A 24,751-nucleotide genomic window follows, 5' to 3' on the forward strand; every position below is an offset into this window, starting at 1 on the left:
TTTTTTTTTCAAAAACAATATAATACCAATAACAAGTAAAAGTGTTTCAAACAGCTTGGACCCCTTGGAATTACGCCGAGATGTAGCTTCACTCTGCATCCTCTATCGGTTGTATCACGGGGAGTGCTCTGAGGAATTGTTCGGAATCATACCACCTGCAACTTTTCGCCATCGTCCCACGCGAAAAACATACCATCCTCATCACCTTGATGAGTGGCAGTCTTCCACAGTGCGTTTTTCGCATAACTTTCTGCCGCGCACTGTAAAACTCTGGAATGAACTGTCACCAGCAGTATTTCCTTACCTATACGACCTGCAAACCTTCAAGAAAAGAGCGTATTCCCTCTTAAAAGGCCGGCAACGCACCTGCAGCTCTTCTGATGTTGTGAGTGTCCATGGGCGACGGTAGTTGCTTACCATCAGGTGACCCGTTTGCTCGTTTGCCCCCTTATTTAATTTAAAAAAAAAAAAACTATACCCGGTCAAGTGTGCGACGACCCTTATTCTCATTTATGCCTACTAAGGAAAAATTTTGTCTAAAACAAGATAATAAGAGGGTAAAATATTGAACTCGCATGCCCGGTCGCCGCTGCCTCTACGCTACGCACCTACTACCAGGCGTGCGCATAGAAAGCGCGGGGCGGAAGATGGTTGCCCCGCGCATGCTCCCGCCACGCTTCATACCTCACCCCCTCAGAAACGCGATGCGCACCCTACCACTTCATCTTAACTATAAAACCAGCCTAAAAGACTATGAAAAGTACCAATAATAGGGTCAAAACGGGACGACACATGGTTCTATAACGGTTTATGGTAGTGATGATAAATAATAATGATAAATGATAATTCTTTATCATTTATCATTATTATTTATCATTAAGATGAAGGTAATTTGCATAGTAGCATATGCTTTCCGCTCCTAAAACAACGTCGAAACTCCCAAACTTGTATCTATCAAGAGTCAGGAGTTCTCTAAGCACCTTCCGAACCATGGTATACCTCGGTGCAAAATCTGACTTGTTGGTAGCAAGCATATGCTTAGAATACTGCTCACGAAACTGAAGTCACCACATATTTCCATATCAATTTTGAGGAGTTCCCTCGATTACTTATGGATCTCTTTATCAGGTCACCACTTTTATGAATGTGGTACCAAACTGGAATGATAACCTATACACCAAAAGAAAAATTTTGAAAATCAGTTCACAAACGGCGGAGTAATCGCTGAAGATAAATAAACGAACATAACACCTCCTCCATTTCGAAAGTCGGTTAAAATTGTAGCCTATGTGTTATTCTGATGTATGAGCTATATTATTGTAAAGTTTCATTAAAATCCGTTCAGTAGTTTTTGCGTGAAAGAGTAATAAACATCTATACATCCACACATCCATACATCCAAACAAACTTTCGCCTTTATAATAATATATTAGTAGGATATATGTATTATAATAGTATCTAAATATTATTATAATTAATAGTTAGGCCTCATTTTGTTAGACTGTCAATTTAGTCTGTAAATTTACCGTTTTGCATGTGGTTTTGCACTACTTATTACTTACAAATGCAAGCCAGAATAATTTTTAACTTATCCTTGGTAGTACAGAAGGCAATAAAAATTAAAATACTTTGGGTTTTAATGTGGTTTATTCAATTTTTTTACAAATTCCGTCGTTTCCAATTGGTACTTTTTAGCAACAATAGTCAGCTTAAAAATCACAATTTTCATACTCGTAAATAAACACAAATTCGGTGTTCAAATGTCAAGCTAGTATAATTATTGTTAATCAAGCATTTCTTGAACTCTGTTTCAATTTAGGCGCAGACGAAAGTATAACTCTACCCGTAGACTCTACCAAATTAATGTAACACTGTATTTCTTTATTGCGCTGTTTACCACCTGACATTCAAATTGGTACCAAACTTGGTGCTACTAATATATATTCTGTGACCAAACTTAAAAATTGTAAATAATACAGCTCTTGGATGTCGATCCTACGGATTATTATAAATGCATTTTGATATATTACATTATGAAAAAAATTCAGACACTTGTGATTTCAGATGAAAATGAGTATTGACGAAATAAGGAATAAATTCGGTGAAGCATTGGACAGTCTAGTCACAGGTTAAATGTGTATCGGAAAGAAACAAATAAGTGACGAAAGGCCACTGACCTCCATTACACAAGTACGCTGGACTTAATATGATACACACTCGCTTTTTGTGCCTATTTGAAGCGGAATCAGCGCCCCCAATGCGGGGGAAGAGAACTAAATCTGACGTAACTTGCAAATGGCCGCTTAATCGCTATTGGTTGTAGAAACTAGTATTAGTTCCAAGTACTCCCACTACTGCTATCAGCGCCAATATGGCGACTTTCAAACGTCATTTTTACGTTAAATTTAGTTTTCTTCCCCCGCATCGGGGGCGCTGATTCCGCTTCAAATAGGCACAAAAACCAGCAGTCATTTTAAAGGGTATCGTAATATAAAGTCCAGCGTACTTGTATAATGGAGGTCAGTGCGAGATTGAATTATAGAAAATTGATAAAAAATTCATACACATAATTGCCATGATTTACAGAATTAAATTGAAATATGAGCATAAATGAATAACAGTTCGACAAGGCTTTAAATGAACGTGAGTGACATTGACGGGAGCGCTGCTGGTAAAGGAGAACTGTCAAACACATGTCAAAAATGACGTTTCTGTATGATAGAAGCACAGAAGCGTTTAGTTCCTTTTCCCGCCACGTTCAAATAAAGCCTTGTCGAACTGTACAAGGACCTATAATGCTTTGTTCAAACCTACACGATCAAGCGTAAGTATATTTATTCCAAGCCACCGGCGGGGCTAAAATGGTCGCTTTGGAGAATCATATAATTAATCATAATATTATGATTAATTTTTAAACTCCACTTTGCATGCAATTCATATAGTGATTCACTTAGATCAATGATTGGTCCCGCGAGCGGCGCTCGCGCGCGGAGACCAATCATTAATCGAAGCGAATCACTTTAAAACTCCACTTTGCGTGCAATTCATATTATAGTGATTCGCTAACATCAATGATTGGTCTCTCGCGCGGCGCTCGCGCGCGGCGACCAATCATTAATCGAAACGAATCACTATATGAAATGCACGCAAAGTGGAGTATAAAAATGAATCATATTATGATTCAATATATGATTCTCCAAAGCGACCATTTTAGCCCCGCTGCAGATTAATACTGTTTTAATCTAATAAGACTCGCGCAGATCTGGGTTAATGTTATCCCTTGCTTGATATATCCTGTCATTTCTGTCATGTGTTTAAGAAAAAGATAATATCATGTTAACCCAGGGCTACTTTTAACCCAAGTCCGTGCGAGTCGGCCTTAGAGTACATTCCAATATTTAAAATACGGTGATCAGTGGCGATAATAATTGTAATACAGATAAGGTGAACCTAAAACTAAAACCAAACCCTAAAATGACACACATGCTTAAATTATACACAATATGAAACTGAAATACTAATACCATTTTAATATATTATTATTATTATTTAGTTTTAAGTCGAAAGTATGTACTCTGATTTAGGTATAATACCAGTCTGTAGATATTACTTATGTCTTTTTATTTACCTTCTCTTTATTATTAGTTATCTACTAGAGACGAAACAAAATAATATATTTTTTTCATTATATACTTAATTATTACGATAAACAATAATTGGCAAGCAACAAACCTAGTCCTTGACATAGAATTTTAACCTGTTATTATACCTGTGACTATACATAAATTCTTCTAAACTTCATAATATGATCAAGAATCAAGAATCAAGATCATATTTTATTCACAAAATATATGTGATCTTTTAAGGACCTCAATATTTTCTTAATCTAAAGTAATTATACACGTAAAACGCTATTTTAAGCATTGTCGTGGATTTTTTACAGTTGAATAATCTTGATATAAAAATATATTTTTCTTTACTTAAATTTAGCACTGGGCGGAAAACAGTGATTGAACACTTAATAGAAATAAAAAAATATCTACAGACTTATTTGATGGCAACAAAAAATAACGCTGAGTCATTTTGTCTACCGTAAGCATTTGAGGGATTTAAAAAAATATTTTCTTTATAAATAACCTAGTACTAACTGCTTAAATACTAAAATATTTTTTTCTAGAAATGTTAAATAATTATATTGTGTTCAGATGCTCGGAGGTATCACTTAACTGAAACTTATGCTCTAATATCAATTAATAATTGTCCTAATACCATTTAATACTCAATCATCACTACAACACCAACTAACTAAGCACAAAGCACCTTTTATTTCATTCAGATTAATAAGTACCAGCTATAAGTCATAATTTCATACATCGCAAGTAGCGTTGTCCATAATTAAACTACAAATCATTAATTTCATACATCGCATAGTCCGAATGATTTAATATTTCTAGTTTTGTGTTTGCGTCAAATATAATGCTGCGTTTCCATGCTTGCCAAGGCTTGGCAAGCATCCACAAGGCACAAGCATCCACAAATCTCGCTTGCCATTCGGTAGGGTAGTCGATTACATGCTTGTGAATCCGTCAGTGTATTACGTACATCCAAGCAAGCGCCCTTTGATCTGTGTCCAAAAACCGACACTACACCGGATCGGATACAAGCGTCTACAAGCTCACGCAAGCCAAGCCAGATACTCTCTTTCCACGCTTGTGCTTGTGGACGCTGGTCATGCCTTGGCAAGCATGGAAACGCAGCATAAGACATACATCGAGTACATCAGTCGTTATTCTAAGCGTAACCGAGGTTTAACCGGCGGTTAGCATCTGCTGTTGATGGTTCATCTCTTGTTGAGGCGGTACCAGAGGATGAGGCAGGTGAGGACATGCATGAGGACGGTGGTGGAGAGAACGATGGCCATATTGCTGCCGACGTCGATGTCCGCCATGTCCATCTCGATTAGGAACTTGCTGGGCGTTTTGTAGTGGCAGTATTCTGAAGAAAAATCATTCAATTAATTGTACTGTCGTCTGTCACCCCATAATCATAGTTTACCGTTCCGTGTTCAGTAAGAACAAAAATGTTTTTAATTTAATCTCTCAAATCCTTCTCCTCTCTACTCCCATAAGGCCCAAATGGGCCGCGAGAACAATAAATTTCCAAGAATCCGCGATCGAAGGAATCCCACCCAAAAAAGATGGGTGTTATAAGTTTGACGTGTCCGTCAGTTACAAGTACAAATGTAAATAATAGTAGGTAAAATTATTGTAGCCTTTAACGAATAACTTTGTTACAGAGTTGCTAATTATTATTATTTCTTTACACCTTAACCTGTACGAGTCCTAATTGCTAATGTTAGGCAAATAATTGTTAGCAGGTAGGTGATTGGTAGTAGGTATCAATGTATCATGTGAACATAACACGTGTAAGTAAAGGTACCATTCTACCATTGATTACTATACCAGTGTTGGTGCATACTGCGGAACCCGTGTAACACCCCCCCCCCCACAATAGTAATCCATTAAACTTGCTATTATTTTTAAGTAACAGTCGCTATGCTTTTCAACAAAATATCCGCCTATGCCAGGGATGGCTAACCAATGGCACGCGATATGAAATTTTGAGAACGGCAATGAACCCAAAATTATTATAGTGATTATTCTACAAAATCTGCACCAAGTTAGGATAGAGGCATTACATTTTTAAATATACGCGTCAGGAATTACAAAGAAAAATATTATTTATTGGCACGTCTATCATCACTTCAGTAATTAATAAATATTTGACGACCTCCGTGGCTCAGTGGTGAGCACGTTGGTAGCTCAAGCCGGGGGTCGCGGGTTCGAATCCCGCCGACGGAACAAATAGTTTTCAAAGTTCCTGGGTCATGGATGTGTATTAAATATGTGTATCATGTAATAAAAATCTTAAATGTATGTATAAGTACTATAAAAGTATTAAATGTATTTCCGTTGTCTGGTACCCGTAACACAAGTCCTTCAGGTACTTAGCACGGGCCAGACTGACGTGGTGTGAAGCGTCCATAGATATTATTATTATTAAGAAAAGTGGCATGTTTCCACGATATAGCTTTGAGTTCTTAGCACGTAGTTCTCGCGTAGCTAGCAAGCCTAATAGGTGGAGTTCAGATACGACTTTAACTAGGCAGGCGGCATCGGCGAGTCTTGACACACTCTTTCTGAATGTGGAATATGCAAGTTCTTACAAAAGCAATTTCTGAGCCTCTTATGACATTGGCTTATATTCATAGGAGAAATCAAGTCGAGTCACCAAATGTTGTTAACGACTTGCTGACCCCAATTTTTTTCCACGCAAGCGTAGACCCCTGTCTGGCTCCCGTGGACCCCTGGGGCCTCCAGTGGTCCACCTGGACCACTTTGGTAATCAATGGCTTAGAGCGAATAAAATAAACACAAACTAAGCTGCATCGCGCACTAAAGCTAAAAGATTCAATTTTAATTGTAAGAAAAACTGTGGCGTTTGCGATGCGGCCAGATATGCGTACCGATTTTAAACATGTTTTTAGTTTTTACCTTTAGAGCAGTGCATCCTAGTTCTATTGAAGCCGTAGACAGAATGCACAGCGACATGGAACCCGGCTCTGAAGTAGGAGATGTGATGCAGCCACTTGAACTCTATGGGTGTATCCCGTAGAGACAGGCAGAATCCGAAGATAGAGAACAGGCAAGCTAGCACCGGACCCACGAATACTGCGATCTGAAATCACATCATTGTTTGTACTTTGTTTGTAATTGAATACCAACATTCATGAAATACTGTTAATGCATCATGCACACAATACTTCTTTGATGGCAGACTAATTAAAACTATACAGGGTGCAATTAAACCTTCCTACTAAAATTTTTCCAGGGCTTAGGTATCTCTAGGAGAGTCTATTTAACCAAAAAAATTGGGTGTTTTTTTCAATGACATATTTTATCCTATTTAAAATCGATGCAGAACGGTCACTAGCAGCGCGGAGGATTGAGAGGGGGTAACGCGGGGGGAGGCGCGCGCGCGGGGTCACATTACGCGCGGGCGACGCGTTGTGTCCATTAATTGTAGTGTTTCTTCGGATAACTTTCGGAAGCTATTTCTCAACATTTTAGTACTAAGTGATTATGAGAGAAGAAATACCTGTATTTTTATTTTTAATAAGGATCAATATATCAAAATTTGGCAGGAAGGTTTAACCCCTGTATAAAACGTGCTAGGCTTAAATGAGCCAGAGTTTATAGCGTGCCAATCCAATAAACCTACACAGTACACAATATTTTCGTTGTATACAATTTGCAGCCCGAATTCCTCCTAGATTCATCACATAAGTGAACTTATAGCAAAAACCTCTTGCCTTTTGCCTCAACTTCACTATAGTTCTTTAGATCTCTATATTCAAACTTTATTTCAGACAACTGGATAATATATCCAATTGTCTTAAGTAGGTTATAACATGTTATAATTTATATATAGAATGGTTTTAATCTACCTTAGTGGGTGTGGTAGACCCGATGAAGTATCCCCAGGCCTGTCCGCACAGCGACGTGGCGACTATTGTGGCGAGGAACAACGTCGCCCGCGTCGGCTCCAGAGGGTTGTCCGTCAACCAGTAGGATAGCACCACGTAGGACACGCACGATATCACCTGTAGGTGACATAAGTACTATCAGAGAAGTTGATTCATAGGCAGATCACAGATGGCGGACCTACGTAATTTGATCGCGTTAAGTCAAATCCATCCGACCGATCACAGCTAATATCGAATTAACCCGACTAAATTACGTAGGATGCTGCGATGGTACGAAGGTTAGTGGAAAAAACTGTTTGCAACAATCTGCAGCGATTGCGTCAAGATTTTAATACTAGTTCCGCAGGCGGCAGGGGAGTAAGAAAGTCCTGATAAATTACAATAATTAACAATATTATTGTGATGCTTTTGGTTCTTATTTCATAGATCTCTCCTTCACACTTTATGGAGCAGGTTAGTATAAGTGTAAGAAAATAACAAACGCAATTGTTATATTGAAATATTGAAAACAATTCAAATCAAGGCTCTATTACGCCCCTGCGCAAATAAAAAGGTGCAACTCTTGAATGTGCTTGGCTTAACATTTTTACAGGCATAATAAATACGCGTGTTATCTAAGATACTGAAGGAACTTGAAGGAGGTTAAATAATTATTTAGTAGCATAAGGCAGACATGTACCAACTGCTACAGCAGTAGGTACGTTTACCACAGAACGTCTACCATCTTTTTCAAACTTTATAATAATTTATCTTATCACTAAGTACGTACGGTACGTATTATAAACTAGATGTCCCGCGCGGCTTCGCCCTCGTAAACTACTCCCTTCACTTGGTTTACTCTATATCTGTGCCAAATATTGCCATAAAAATTGCTCCAGTAGTTCGTAATTTCTAATATTTCCCCCGTTTTTCCTCATTTTCCTGAGTTTCCTCAGCGATAATATATAGCCTATAGTCTTACTCGATAAATTAGCTATCTAACACTGAAATAAGTTTTGAAATCGGACCAGTAGTTCCTGAGATTAGCGCGTTCAAGCAAACATACTCTTCAGGTTTATAATATTAAGTATAGAATTTTTCATTTATCGCTCGACAAACTCGAGTTTCGATCTAAAATACTATAAAAAGTACCAATAACAGGGCCATTATAGGCTCATAAGTCATAACCATGGGACGATGTATGGTATAATATTATGGTAGTGATGATGATGATGATGATGATGATGATGATGATGATGATGAATGTAATTTGCATAGTAGCATATGCTTTCCGTTCTTAAACAACGCCGAATCTGAGGAGTTCCCTCGATTACTTATGCATCCTTCATCAGATCACCACTTTTGTGAATATAATACCAAATTGGGATGATACCCTATATACCAAAAGAAAAATTTTGAAAATCGGTTAACAAACGGCGGAGTAATCATTAAACATAAGAAAACGAACATAACACCTCCCCCATTATGAAAGTCGATTAAAATTGTAGCCTATGTGTTATTCTGATGTATAAGCTATATTATTGTAAAGTTTCATTAAAATCCGGTCAGTAGTTTTTGCGTGAAAGAGTAACAAACATCCATACATCCACACATCCATAAATCCAAACAAACTTTCGCCTTTATAATATTATAGTAGGAAGTAGGATATTTGCAACGCTACGCTGTTCTATTTTTAAAATTAAATGACATAACGTGCCAAAATTATAATACCTGGAATGGCAGTTCCACGGCAAGAATAGAGACGATATACGGCCCCAGGCTGTACCAGCGATTGTAGTATTCACCCTTTAATATGTCCATTTCTAGTGGAACTGAAAGAGAAAATAATAAAATATTTACAGTGTTTTAATCTAGGTATAATATACGGGTGCAATATCGGAGCGCTGACCTTTATAAACAACCAAGCTCTTCACTGTCCAATAGTGCAGTATTTAATTACATACCGCAAAGAAAATTTACAAAACTACTAAGGACAAAGTCGATTATCGTATGACTCTCTCCTTTAAGAGCCTATTTGTTTTGTACTATCAGAGAAGTTGATTCCTATGCAAATCGGGGACCTAAGTAGCTTGGTCGCGTTGTGTCAAACCCAGCTGACAGATCACAGCTAACATTGAATTGACATATTCGACCAAATAACGTTGGTCTGTCAATTGCATAGGAATCAACTTCCTCGATAGTACATAGGTCGACGCAACTTTACGATGCATTAAAAGAAACATTCAAAGGAACAGGCATCCCACCACGACTCGACGGCTGGCAAGTCTGTGGCCCTAAACAAAGTATCTTTCGTTAAAACGATGAGGAAGTTCGTTATCAAAATGTATCTGGTTTGACCATAAAGTTAATTTATATACCTAGCGGAATAGAGCAACAATCTCGAGCTGTCAAACAAAACCGAAATTGGTTTTCATCTGTGTGAAAAATATGTGTACGTATACACTTACACAAGCATGATTGAACATGAATTCTATGAGATTAAATTGTCAACGTGCGGCACGTGCCGACTGGACGTCAAAATAAGAGTGCTGCTGTCATGTATCACACGTCTCTTTTTACCACGCAGTGTTACTTATAGTCAAATCTCTCTTGCTCAGGCCTTTGTTTCTTTATTCCGCTAGGTATATTAACTTTATGGGTTTGACATAACTCATCGTTAAATGATATTTCGCTTGCGAAGACTAATGTCAAATCCCATACATTATGATAACGAATTTCGTTATTGTTTTTAACGAAAGGGACTTTGGCTACGGCCTCTGATAATTCAATGTGCATACTGCATAATTTTAATGCTTGTAGTTTTTAGTATTCGTAGTTGTTAACTAAATAAAGTTCAGTATTGTATGGCATGGGTCATCCAAATATGCATCCTATTGCATCGACGCGTCACGTCGACCCCATGTGAATTCCTTAATCTCAAAGGTACTTACAAGTGACGGTGACGGACATTTTCCCAGTGTACACGACGAGTAGCATGGACCCGTACAGGTAGACGTAGTTGCCCAGCACGCTGCTGGCCTCGCTACCCACGCCCAGGTACAGGTAGCCGAATATCAGAGCGATGATCAGATGTGCCACCAGACGGTACAGGAATAGAGACTGAAAAATAAGACACACAAAGTATTATTTCATCCCCTCTTTGTCGACTTCCAATCAGAAGATAACACAAAGTATTAAATACTTTGTGTTTTACGTTTTTATTTTCTTTTTGGAAATCGATTTCGATAATAATTTGGTTTATCTTCTGTTTAGATGTCGTTTTAATACGATAACGAACTGCTTGAGCATGCTTTGCTAAAAAATTCCGCATTGTACTCGCAATTAAAGAATAATTAATAATAATTTGAATTAATCAACATCGTGATTTTTCTAACATCAAAAAACACTTTTATATTACGACTGATATGAAACTATATTTATTAATAAGAGTAAACCACCAGCCACCAACAAACATTAATTCCTACTTTATCCAAGAAATAAAAGCTTTCCGTATTTTACGTATTTTACGTGGGAGATTTACGTGGGAGAGCCATGCTTCGGCACGAATGGGCCGGCTCGACCGGATAAATACCACGTTCTCACAGAAAACCGGCGTGAAACAGCGCTTGCGCTGTGTTTCGCCGAGTGAGTGAGTTTACCGGAGGCCCAATCCCCTAACCCCTACCCTATTCCCTTCCCTACCCTCAACTATTCCCTTCCCTTCCCCTCCCTTCCCTTCCCTACCCTCCGCTATTACCCTATTCCCTCTTAAAAGGCCGACAACGCACTTGCAGCTCTTCTGATGCTGCGAGTGTTCATGGGCGACGGAAGTTGCTTTCCATCAGGTGACCCGTTTGCTCGTTTGCCCCCTTATTTCATTAAAAAAAAAAAAACAAGTTAGTCTGAAAAGCTTTGTGATCGCGGACTCAATTAAGAAATTCTTCAAACCATTACCCATCAGGAATTGTTTTTTAAACACGCTCAATTGAGATAATAAAAGGGTGAGGCAGATTCATCGAAGTGGTACATTCTGTACTTAATAGGTACTTTCACCGGGTCATTACTCGAAGGTCACTCGTCCAGGAAGGACCGAACAAAGGATAAAAATTCTGAGACTCGAGCTTGACGTAAGGAATTTTAATTATATAATGATGAAAGAGCTATTTTAATGTAAAAAATATGTACGGGAATAATGCATAAAATGTGTCTTCAATTATTGCGATAGTGGGTCACAGAGTGGCGAAATGTTCGCGAAGAATCGCCATACACTAAACTGGGTAAAACTGAGGTTTACATAATGTCACGCGAATGCAATATTGTATTTTGGACATGGAACACGAAGTAGCTAAGTAGCTGTTGCAGTAATTACTGTTAGAACTATCTAAACTAAATAGGAACATACATAGGACATTTTCTAAAAATTGCTCGTTTAAAGATATAACTAGCTATTTGACCGAACTTTGCTCGGTATTCGATAAAACACGAATATATATATATATATATATATATATACAAGAATTCCTCGTTTAAAGATATAAGATAAGATAACAACTCTAGGTTTTCTACTCCCTATAAAGAACGAGGGAACAACGGGGTTAAAGAAGAAATAATCTGTGGTTAGCGGCATTTATTTTAACTAAGAATAAATTGTAGGTTGTAACCAGTTATTAAAATAAATTATTGACACTTTATATAGCAGCTAGGAGCACGTGATGTTAATTTGTATGGATATAAATTACATGAGACACGCATGCAGTGCGTATGACGCAGACATAATGTATACTCCTATTAATATTTATAAAGTTTTTATCGCTAAAACCACAAAGTACGCACAATGTGGGTTACTAATTGTACGTAGCTAGGATAAATCCGATTGTTGCTGTACTTATATCAAATATTTCTGTGAAATGCTGAAGTCGGAAACAGGAAAATTCTTAAGTATTAACTACTTATTCTTTACTTGCTACTTCAATTAAAAGTAAAAAATGCACTTACATAATTTCTTGTTGTGATCAAATAATTTCTATACAATAATATGCCGATTTGTGATAGTACTCCAGCCGGTCTATAAATATGTTTCGCCACTTTTTGCATATTCTTACAATTTTTCATGTCCTTTGTCTTCATTTCGAAACCTAAAATCAAAATATATCTCATGAATTAATCCAGTAAAACACTTTTTGAAATTGTAATTTGTACCATTTAATATTATGCAGATTGCGGACTGTTATTTGGCCGGGTTATCTTAGCTGGGATTGCCAATTCCCGACCAAATTACGTGTGTCCGTCATCTGCCTCTAATAAATTTCTCAGATAATACCAACAAAATAAATATGAATGAGAAGCAAACTCACGGAGATTGCAAGTGTCTTGCGAGTTGAGCTTAGTTGTAAACTGTTGCAACATCATTATTAGCTTTTTACTGCTTATTTGCTCACACTATATACTATGTATTTGTTGTAAATATGTACTCACTGATGGGGTTTGTGAAAGTGGAGATGATGGTCGTGTTGTTCTCCCAGGTGGAGGATGACTCGACGTTACACTGCCGCATAATCACTGCGACTTTCCCCAAGTCAACTTTGTATTCTCCTGAGGCTATTTCCATCACTGAAATATGGAACAGGGAATTAATAAAATTTGAGAGGTGTCAAGGGACACCCGGATGGAACGAAGTTATAAAAAAATATGAAGAGTACCGCCACCCCACCCAGCTAAAAAAGATCAAATTTCCCGCCATAGAGGAATGGTAGAATTTTAAATTTTCCGCCAGGTGACGTCATCGCCATTCGCCACCTCAACGCGCTCTGCCCCTACTTCGCAGGTACTAAAACAGTGTCGTTACAACTTTTTCCGTCTAGCCCCCTTTCGCAACGCGCGATAAGGAACTTCGTTCCAATAAAAATTATAACTATATAAGGTGTTAAGTAAGAGTACTAAGAATACCAGGAAAAAAATGAGAGCAGAGTAGGAGTCGGGAAGGAAGCGGGAGTGAGGTGGGAGTGGGAGCTGGTATGTTTCCGCATCACTCCGAAGGTTATTTTATTAAAGAGAAAATATTGTTACTCTATGTTAAGACAACTATGGAAACAGGTAGGTACACTTACAAAAATCTGCTGGGTTGTGATAAGGTGGGCAATGTAAGCCAGCAGTAGCCAGTGCCGGTAGAAGGTTTTCACGGGATCCAGAGTACAGAGTGTGGCCGGCTTGCAGACAGTAGACTGTGTCAATTTTCTCGAAGATCAGCGCTGACGGTTGGTGGACAGTCGCCACTAGTGTCCTCCCACCCTTGGCCAGGGAACTCAGTAATGATATCAGGGAGGTCGAAGCCGAAGAATCCAAGCCACTAAAATGAATAAATATTATAATAATGTCTTTGCGATCGTTTTCGGTGGCTGTGACTGTTTGATCGGAATAAGGTCAATTATGTAGGAATTATTTTTGTGCTTAAGGCAATGCGCATTCAGCAAGTGTGTCCACTAGAACACTATCTCTTCCTTAACTCTCATAAACTAGTGAAGATGACCTACATGACTGGTATTAGGAGATCAAGCCCACTAGACTTTTACATGCCCATGAGATGCATTGATCATCTTTTTTGTCCGACAATCACGTGGGACGTGGGAGAGCCATGATTCGGCACGAATGGGCCGGCTCGACCGGAGAGATACCACGTCCTCACAGAAAACCGGCGTGAAACAGCGCTTCCGCTGTGTTTCGCCGAGTAAGTGAGTTTACCGGAGGCCCAATCCCCTACCCTTTTCCTTTCCCTACCCTCCCCTATTTCCTTCCGTACCCTCCCCTATTCCCTTCCCTACCCTCCCCTATTAACCCTTAGAAGGCCGGCAACGCACCTGCAGCTCTTCTGATGCTGCGAGTGTCCATGGGCGACGGAAGTTGCTTTCCATCAGGTGACCTGTTTGCTCGTTTGCCCCCTTATTTCATAAAAAAAAAATCGGCAATCAACCTGCATTGTCTATCCTATCACCTAGCGGCTAGCCTAAATTAGCTTAATCATACTTTTTTGTTATTTCAACGCTGGTATCGAATTAACTACCCCCGAATCTTGACTAAAGCTACAAACCATTTTGACCATGAACGCGTCAACAAAAAGTGTTCCAATAATAGACTTTACAAAGCAATTACACGCCGTTAACGAGATCGATACAAGGGAATGACACGAAAAGCATTTTAAACTTTTTAATGGTCTTCAAGTCAACGACCTCACTGTACATCTTGACTTAGCTACTTGCTTAGTTAACTGAAACGACATTGGGTTTTGTATAGGCACTACATTTAACTACATTACATTGTGCCACTTTGGGTTAATGCTAACCGTTTGTAAATATCGTAGTTAAATACTGTACTAATTATATTTCTCACTTTTTAGAGGAACGAGAGCGATAACAAGATTAAATCCACCGTTAACTTTAGCGCCTGAACGCCTCCGTGGTCTAGTGGTATAGAGCGCGGCTCTTGACTCGGAGGTCGTGGGTTCGATTCCCGCGTTGGAAACATGTTATTTCCAAGTTTGGTTAGGACAATGCAGGCTGATCACCTGATTGTCTGACAAGTAAGATGATCCATGCGTCGGATGGGCATGTAAAAAGTCGGTCCTGCGCCTGATCTCTCGCCAATCGTGTCGGTCTTCCGTCCCTCTGGGTTATGAGAGTGAAGGAATAGAGAGTGCTCTTGTGTACTGCGCACACACTTGGGCACTATAAAATTACTCCTGCGTAGCTGGTCTGGTTTCAATGAAATCGGCCACCGTCACCGAAACCGGTGTGGGAGTAAAACTTTAGCGCAGATATAGGTAGGTAGTTGTATAGGGACCGGAGGCCCAACCCCTTACCCTATTCCTTTTGTCCATTGTTCGTCCATGAGCGACGGAAGTTGCTTTCCATCAGATGACCCGTTTGCTCGTTTGCCCCCTTATTTCATAAAAAAAGGTAGGTAGGAAGAAGAAGTAGGATACGTTACATATTTTGAGAACGACACATTTTGCGTTTGGTGCACATTCTGCTTATGCTTTTGCATGCTCTGCAGAAAGGTTGGAATAATAGGCACTTACGTTGTAGGCTCGTCCAGGAAGAGTAAAGAGGGGTCAGACAGGAGCTCCAGAGCCACCGCCAGCCGCCTCCTCTGACCGCCTGATAAGTCACGACAGAGCGTCAGAGATGTCCCACTTAGACCCAACAAGGCCAGCGTCTCGTAAACCTGTTGAATAGAATATTGAAGTTAGGAAAATGCAAAATATTCCTTATCATAATAATAGGTATTCCTTATTAGTAGCTAATAATAATTATAAAGTTCCTGTTGTAAGAATTGCTAAGTTTATTTATTTACAGTTAATTAAAATTGTGGCCCCAATTACATTAATTAACCTAGAACTAACGCATTTTTAATACACACAATTAAAATAATTAATTAACAAACAATAGTAGAAGCTCTTTCATACTTTTCCTCGTAGAAATTCACACATAGGTATACTAATTCCTTTATATCCATCAATTTGTCAGTTAACACTTTTTATTATTATGAATTAAGGCGAGGCCAGTTCGCGGATTCTGGGAAAATACTAATTTTTACGCTCCCAGTCTCAAGAAATGATGTTTAATTCTCTTACACCAAAATTGATGTAGACTCAAAAAGGAACAAAGTGACAAAATAACCGAACAGAATAATATTGAAAAATGGTAAGAAAATTTTGAATATCACCATAAAAATACACTTCAAATTCGAACATCTCGCAATTTTCAATGACAATGATATATTTTTTTTACAATAAGGATAGCTTTTTTATAGTTCTAACAAAATAACTAAATAGTTTTTTAATAAATGATTCGGTCATTAAAAAATAAAATAAAATGTATAATTTTCTCCTATTTCGAAGACGCGGCGAGCGCGTAACCGCCACTGTACAAAGCGCGCTGATATGAATTTTATTTTAATGTCGTTTACGTCGATATTCGTACTGACAGATATCGACCTGCTAATTTTAGGGACTACCTGACCTTAAAGCAAAATCTTTAAAAATTAAAAAAAGTCCAAGTTACAGGGGAAAGGAGGAAAATGTTATTTCCTTGTTTCTATATTTAACTAGAATACAGTTCAAAATTCTAGTAAGAATAAAAGCTCATATGAAAGATTTTTATTGATGAGTAATGAAGATTGATTGATTCATTTCATTGGTCATTGACATTCCAAGCTACAAGCGAGCCAAGCAAAACACTGAAATCAATACAATACATTGACGTATTCAGTGACCTCAATTTGATCTGTCCAGAGTTACAGCGGTACGGATAACGGAATGTTTCAATCATGAAGTTAATATACCTAGCGGAATAGAGAAACAAAGGCCTGAGGCAAGAGAGATGCTCACTATCAGTAACACTGCGTGGTAAAAAGAGACGTGTGATACATGACAGTGCCGCACGTTGACAATTTAATCTCATAGAAATCATGTTCAATTATGCTTGTGTAAGTGTATACGTACACATATTTTTACACACAGATGAAACTAATTTTGGTTTCGTTTGACAGCTCGAGATTGTTGCTCTATTCCGCTAGATATTGACTTTATGGTTTCAATGCTTCATTTTTTTAAGTATTTGAAAAATATGGGTTGTTCTCCTATTTAGGGAGATATTTTGTCATCGATTGAATGTCAAGTTGCCCAAACGCTCGACCTAAGCACCATTGGTCGTGAAATGCTGATTTATTCTTCTTTTTAGGGTTCCGTACCTCAAAAGGAAAAAACGGAACCCTTATAGGATCACTTTGTTGTCCGTCTGTCCGTCCGTCCGTCTGTCAAACCCTTTTTCTCAGGAACGCGTGGAGGTATGAAGCTGAAATTTATATCAATTACTCAGGTCTACTGTTCCTTGAAGCTGTGAAAAAATCAAACTTCTAAGCCAACGCAATCAAAAGATACAGCCGTTTATGCCGCAAATTTTCGACACTTGCAAGGGAATCAAAACCTACAGGGTGCTTCCCGTGAACTCAGAATCTTGAAATTTGGTACGAAGCAACGTCTTATAGCATAGATAAAGGAAAAATTACGAAAACCATAAATTTTTAGTTACATCGCATAATATATTTTTTTTTAATAATTTTAAACTTACTACCCATTTCCTCATAAACGCGTAGAGGTATTAAATTGAAATTCATACCAAATACTCAGGTCTATAATACCTTTAAGCTGTCGGAACCCTCGGTGCGCGAGTCCGACTCGCACTTGGCCGGTTTTTTATTGATTCACATTATTGATACCAGGTTGTTTCTAAGGTTATTCTACAAAAGGTTTTCTATATAATAGCGTAATCTTTAAATTGGCTTACGTAGATCTTCAACCAATCCAAAACGCTATAGATTATAGAAGATACCCCAGTCTTTCCCCAGAAACTAGGCATTCTATCTCTCTCTGCACTTCAATTAATCTCGCAATTCCCTTACTTTTTCCTTCCTCTCGTGCGACTTGAGGTCAGCGAGTTTGAGTGCTGCTGCCAAAGACATGGATTCTTGCACGGTGAGGTATATGCGGAGGTCGTCGTTCTGTCGGATGTAGCGGGCGCCGCCGCGGCCGTTGCATTGTGACGCGTCGGCGCTCACGCCGTTCACTGCCACCTGACCCGCCGCGCCTTTTGTACTGGAGAAGGAAATTTGAATAAGTTAAAGCATTTTTGGTAAGTATTTTTACCTGGTAAAAGGAAGGGTAGTCTAAAAAGGTAGATTTACATTGAGTTACTTGCGTCAGTGTACTGGGCGGATGCTGCTATGGCAGTTTAAGGTCAGCATTGACACGACAGTGGCAGTGGACTAACGTCAGTTACTGTGCCTTTACTGTCTTTATAACATGCAGGTATGTATGTATGGTAAATGATTCACTACTACGCCCAAAAGGCGTTACCTGGTGCGTTTACTTAATTAGAAAAGAATGCCCCTCATATTATGCCATAATTTTCCATATTATTTCATCATTAAAATAAAAATAAGTGGATGTTAAATGTAGCTAAATGTTTATTTTTGAGAAGAGTCGGTTTATCATTATTGTTTTTGTTTGTAAGTTTATCATTAGTCATAAAATTGTCATGTTCAAGATGAAGAACGCAGATAGCTTAGGAAATAAGAATTACAGTCTTAAATTGAGCAAAACAAAATTGCTCATTCAGCCAGCCATGTCTGCATTGTGTTGCAATTCATGGAAAATGTTGCATAATAAAATATGCTAAGTCTTAAATTTTAAGTACGCTTTTGTCATTAGATTTAGAACAAAATATTCAAAATAAAATTATTATTCACACACAAATTAAAGACTATTTGCAGCCTGGCACAAACGTCTGTTCTGTTTTAAAGAGTTAGAGTCAGTCAAAATAATAATATTATGTAAATAATCAGCCAAGTGCGAGTCGAACTCGCGCACGAAGGGTTCCGTACCGTTATAGAGAAAAAAAAATGTGTTTTTATATGTTAACCCCCTTTATTTATCGTTATTATTGATTTTATTTTACTTTTATTATATAATATTAAAGTACGAATATAATTAAATATTTTGTGAATATTTCAAGTGCCTATCTGTTGCCATTATGTATAACGAGCAAAAAACCAAAAAATCACGTTTGCTGTATAGGAGCCCCCTTTACATATTAACTTGATTTTGTTTTCAGTATTTGTTGTTGTAGCAGCAACAGATATACACAATCTGTGAAAATTTCAGAAGTCTTGCTATAGCGGTTCTTGAGATACAGCCTGGAGACAGACAGACGGACAGACAGACGGCTAGACAGACGGACAGACATCGAAGTCTCAGTAATAGGGTCCCGTTTTTATCCTTTGGGTACGGACCCCTAAAATGATAACAAATTATTTATCAGGCCAGGTACGGAACAGTTATTTTTAAAGAGCCTAAGTACGTGTGCAGTACACAGGAGAATCTCTCTTTATTTAAAGGGAGAGTTTAGCGATGCGACTGGTGACAGATTAGGAGATCTTTTTTTTATGAAATAAGGGGGCAAACGAGCAAACGGGTCACCTGATGGGAAACAACTTCCGTCGCCCATGGACACTCGCAGCATCAGAAGAGCTGCAGGTGGAAGTTTTTCCTTGGAAGTCGGATTCAATTTTTTGTTAAAAAATAGTAATTTTACTTTTTTAGTTATCTACAAGACATAAGGCTTTATGTCTTGTAGATAACTAAAAATAGTTAATATTCGTAGATAACCAAAACGAATATTAACTATCCATGTTATATTACTCTAAGCGAAATTGTGGTAAATGCTTGCAGTTATCAAAGCGATGCTGCAATTTCCACTTTTATATTTAAAGGTTCAAGAGAGACCTTCATACGAAATTTCTCTTATACGTAACCTAATAAGAAACTACATTTTAACCACTATGAGTGTTTTGATAAATTTCAAGGATTTCCCGCGATTGCTCATAGATCCCATCATCAGCTCACCACTTTTGTAACTGTTTTACAAAATTAAGATTATATCCCAATATAAGAATACAAGAATTTTGAAAATCGGTCGACAAACAGCGAAATAATCATCAAAAACATCTGCTTCGATGCAAAATATCACCAATAATTGGGTCATAATGTGATGACCCATGGTATAATCATGGTTATGATGATGATGATCAATCAAATTGATGTGTTGGTCTTTGCTTTCAGTTGTTTAAACAACGCTGAAATCCCCGAACCTATATCTATAAGGATTCAAAAGTTATGTTCAGTACCTTCGGATCCAGGGTGCAAAGTCTTACTTTTTTGGTAGCATTTACTTCGAATGCTTCAGAAAAAATTAAAATCACTATATGTTTCCATACAGATTTCAAGGAGTCCCTCAATTCCTCATGGATCCCATCATCAGATCACCACTTTTGTGAACATGGTACCAAACTCTGATTCAACCCTGAATAACACCAAAAAATCATGAAAATCGGTCCACAAATGGCGTAGTAATGCTTGGACATATAAAGAAAAATATAAACAGACGAACAAATCATAACATCCTCCTTTTTGGAAGTCGGTTAATGAAGTCGTATTTTGCATACACGATGTGAACAGAGTATGAATAATTATATCACTTCAAAGTCATAAATAGTTGGAGATTATCATAAATGAGTTAGAGGAGAGGAGGAGAGAGAGTGAGAGAACGTTTTCCGATGAAACTATAATAGTCTGTGTCTTTACAATAATTCAATTTTATTCTAAGTTAGCATAATGCAGTGCGAGTATATTTCACATAGCTCCTAGACTAGAAAGGTCAATGACCGCTGGTGCCATCTTATATTGTCCTAACTGTTATAGTAGAGTTTATACAACTCGATGTAAGGTCAATGGTAATACAAAACCTTGATGAACTCTTATGTCAGTTATTACGATTGTGGTTTTGTGCGGTTAGCAACTTTGTACTATTTTGTGACATGTTGTTGTACAAGGTTTTTTTTATGAAATAAGGGGGCAAACGAGCAAACGGGTCACCTGATGGAAAGCAACTTCCGTCGCCCATGGACACTCGCAGCATCAGAAGAGCTGCAAGTGCGTTGCCGGCCTTTTAAGAGGGAATAGGGTAATAGGGGAGGGTAGGGAAGGGAAGGGAAGGGAATAGTTGAGGGTAGGGAAGGGAATAGGGTAGGGGTTAGGGGATTGGGCCTCCGGTAAACTCACTCACTCGGCGAAACACAGCGCAAGCGCTGTTTCACGCCGGTTTCCTGTGAGAACGTGGTATTTATCCGGTCGAGCCGGCCCATTCGTGCCGAAGCATGGCTCTCTCTCATATAATCAGGTATACCCAGTAATACTAGGTACCTTTTCAACAGCTTCTGAGAGTTCATGCGTTAGCTGTTAGATATTTTACGATATTTTTGGTGATACTGATAATAATAAGATTATACGATGTTTTCATGTTATTCAAGTACTGCTTTACAGTTTTTTTTTTAATACAGTGTCATTACTCAAAGTTTATCAGTTAAAGTACAGAGCGTACGGTGAAATGTAGAGCATGATTTTTATTAAACTACTAGACGTTCTGCGCGGCTTCGCCCGTGTAAATTAGATATTTCACAGAAAAATTATTAGTCCACAAAGCCAATGATCCTTCACGTGGTCTACTTCTTATCTGATCCAAATAACAGAAAAAATGCTCTAGTAGTTCGTGAGATAAGCCCTTTCAAATAACTTCCCCTGTTTTTTCAACATTTTCCTCTATTTCTTCGCTTTTATTAGTCTTAGCGTGATAAAATATAACCTATAGCCTTTCTCGATAACTGAGCTATCTAACACTGAAACTATTTTTCAAATAGGACCAGTAGGTCCTGAGATTGGCGCGTTCAAATAAGTCCTTTTAAATAATTTCCCTCGTTTTTTCCACATTTTCCTCTATTTCTTCGCTCCTATTAGTCTTAGCGTAATAAAATATAGCCTATAGCATGCCTCGATAAATGGACTATCTAACACTGAAATAATTTTTCAAATCGGACCAGTAGTTCCTGAGATTAGCGTGTTCAACAAAACAAACAAACAAACTAACTAACAAACTCTTCCGCTTTATAATATTAGTATAGATTAAACTAAAGATCCAAGAAAAAAAATTGAAGACGTGAGTGTAACAATTTGAAAACTGACGATTTTTTCCATAAAATATGGAGGCTTTAGAACCGGCAAAATGATTCCAAACCAAAAAAATGTTGTGTTGGAAAATGTTAGTCACCCACTTTATACATCATATCTTCAATTCTTATCTGAGATGCGACAAGCCAAGTGCAATATGGTTGTACTTGTACTGGTTACGAAATATTGTGGGTCAGTATTTCAGTTACGCTGGTGAAGCAAAACCAGTGAGCCTTGACCTCCTGCGCCGTGGACGTTGAACTCAAAACCGTTAATTAGAATAAGTGGAGTCATTATCGAGTGGCTCCTATAATAATGGTATTATAATAGATCGTCTGACTAGGAAGGAAAAACGGCTAATTGATTAGGTGATAATAGCTATGTCCATTATAAATTATTGCAGTTGTAAAAATCCCAAGGGTCATGTAACATGTTTCATTCCGAAACGGACCAAGGATTTTGTATGGCCGAAGGATAAAAAGAGTTTTTACTTTTTAAATAGGTAAGTACTGGTCAAAAATATATTTCGTGTTCATTACATTTAATTAATACATATGTATTTAAGTACCTAATAATTAAGTAAATTAAGCTTAATCAGATAATAATATTTTGAAGTTTAAATGTTTTGGAATTTATGGAATGCAAAATTACTTTAGGTTTAGTACAATTATTATAATTATAATACTGAAGCAACTTATAATGTATCTACAAACGTCATAACCAGATATAGTTTTCCTGTGCATTAAAACTGTTTATGACTATAATAACCGTAACAATGTTCTAGTGTAATTCCAATGGTATTTCCAAGTTCTAATGGACAATGGTAGTTTGGAAATATTTAAATAAATTAACATGTGCTTAGAAACAGAATATTGTGTTTTTAATTTAATTTAAACTTTCAATATTATAGTATAACAAATTACAATTTTACACTTTTTTTATACTTAGATAGCTGTTGAATAAATAGGATTCCTTCCAATTTATTGCTTCCAAAGAAACCTCTAACTTTGCCCTCTGTGGATTTATACTTTTTTAACCGACTTCCAATAAACGAGGAGGTTATTTTAATTAATAAGTTTACAACTACTCACGAGTATCCGGCCAAGATGTTGAGGAGCGTGGTCTTCCCCGCGCCCGACGGGCCCATGATGGCCGTCAGCTCGCCTGGCTTGAAGCATCCTTCCACGCCGTTCAGGATTTGTCGGTTCTCTGAAAATAAAAATCAATAAATTAGGAAAACTAGGTATTATGGCCGGGACACATAAACACGACACGACATCGTATCGTATTTATGTGTCCCGGCCCTAAGGGTCATCACAAATCATGACTAATAATATATTTAGGGCCTGTTTCAATACTTCCTGATAAAGTGCCTAATAGGCTATTCACAACTTTTTTGACAGATTCTCCATACTTGATCTGTCAAGTTAATTGGAAGATAGCCTTATCAGGAAATGGTGAAACAGGCCCTAAATCTAAAGAGTATTTTTTAACGCGCTAATCTCACGAACTACTGGACCGATTTTCATGCACTTTTGCACAGATATAGATAGTATACCCGGAGGTAGGATTTGCCTTTCTTAGTATGCGAAGGGTCCGTTTGTTGTATGGGAGTTGGGAGTCTAGCTATCGCGGTTCTTGAGATACAGCCTGAAGACAGACATCGAAGTCTTAGCAATATGATCCCGTTTTTACCCTTTGGGTACGGAAACCTAATTAAAACAACGTCGTTTGGTTTCTCCTCATTATTTTGTAAATCGATTGTAGCGAAGATGTCTTTGGATTTGCGGAAGACATATTGCGATTTTGTTTCCATTTATCTACTTAATGTTTTTAGGGTACGGAACCCTGAATACATTAAGAAATAAAAGGCATACCGCTGAGTATTATTGTCAAGAGACGTGTATTACCTGTGATTAAAGCCTCTATATTAGGTATATATCTAACTATACTGTAAGTACTCGGCAAAACATGGCGATAGCGGTCATTAACTGCCTGCCAAAAAACTTGTCATTTTCTATACAAACCGCGATTGACAATGAAGTGTCAGATGTTCCTAGTCCATTTTCAATCGCGGTTTATATAGAAAATGACAAGTTTTTGACAGGGAGTCAATGACCGCTACCGCCATGTTTCGCCGAACACAGTATAGTAAATTAGCTGTAATCTGTTTTAACTGTTATTTAATAGTATACTATAGAATATAGATAATTATAATATACATACAATCATCAAAAATAACAAGATTTTTATTTTGGACACAGTATAATTTACATACCTAATAATGTAATACCAGATACACATGGATTATTTTATAACAATGGAATCGGCAAAATTACCCGTACATTAAAATGTGTTTTTTAGTATCTGTTAATATCGTAGTTAAATTACAATGTCATAGCAAAAATTATAATTGGGTAAATATCAAATAATCATATCCACAGCCAATCATTGTTATATTCAGCTATTGTTATAACAAACAATGTAACAATAGAATTGGGAGAGAAAATAAGAAGTAAAATCCGCCAAGTGCGAGTTGGTCTCGCAAAATGAAGGGTTTCGCAGCAGCAATAAGGTTTATTTTTATGAAATAAAAAGGTTTTTGATTTATT

General features: G+C 37.7%; 1 protein-coding gene across 1 annotated transcript in view; it reads right to left on the reverse strand.

Moving 5' to 3' along the window:
• Window positions 1-4,150: 4,150 nt before the first annotated feature.
• The window catches only part of LOC121738912 (ATP-binding cassette sub-family G member 1), a 56,299-nt gene continuing 35,698 nt past the window's right edge, over window positions 4,151-24,751 (reverse strand). Inside the window, exons 3-13 of the mRNA XM_042131185.1 lie at window positions 23,231-23,348; window positions 17,981-18,173; window positions 15,597-15,742; window positions 13,633-13,871; window positions 13,001-13,135; window positions 12,521-12,660; window positions 10,477-10,645; window positions 9,257-9,357; window positions 7,508-7,663; window positions 6,555-6,738; window positions 4,151-4,995 (exon numbers count right to left, since the gene is read on the reverse strand). Coding sequence (XP_041987119.1) covers window positions 4,841-4,995; window positions 6,555-6,738; window positions 7,508-7,663; window positions 9,257-9,357; window positions 10,477-10,645; window positions 12,521-12,660; window positions 13,001-13,135; window positions 13,633-13,871; window positions 15,597-15,742; window positions 17,981-18,173; window positions 23,231-23,348 — 1,736 coding nt within the window. The 3' untranslated portion in view covers window positions 4,151-4,840. The remainder of the gene's footprint in view (window positions 4,996-6,554; window positions 6,739-7,507; window positions 7,664-9,256; window positions 9,358-10,476; window positions 10,646-12,520; window positions 12,661-13,000; window positions 13,136-13,632; window positions 13,872-15,596; window positions 15,743-17,980; window positions 18,174-23,230; window positions 23,349-24,751) is intronic.

Source organism: Aricia agestis, chromosome 2 (genome assembly GCF_905147365.1).
Source record: "Aricia agestis chromosome 2, ilAriAges1.1, whole genome shotgun sequence".
Classification (NCBI taxonomy): Eukaryota; Metazoa; Arthropoda; class Insecta; order Lepidoptera; family Lycaenidae; genus Aricia; species Aricia agestis.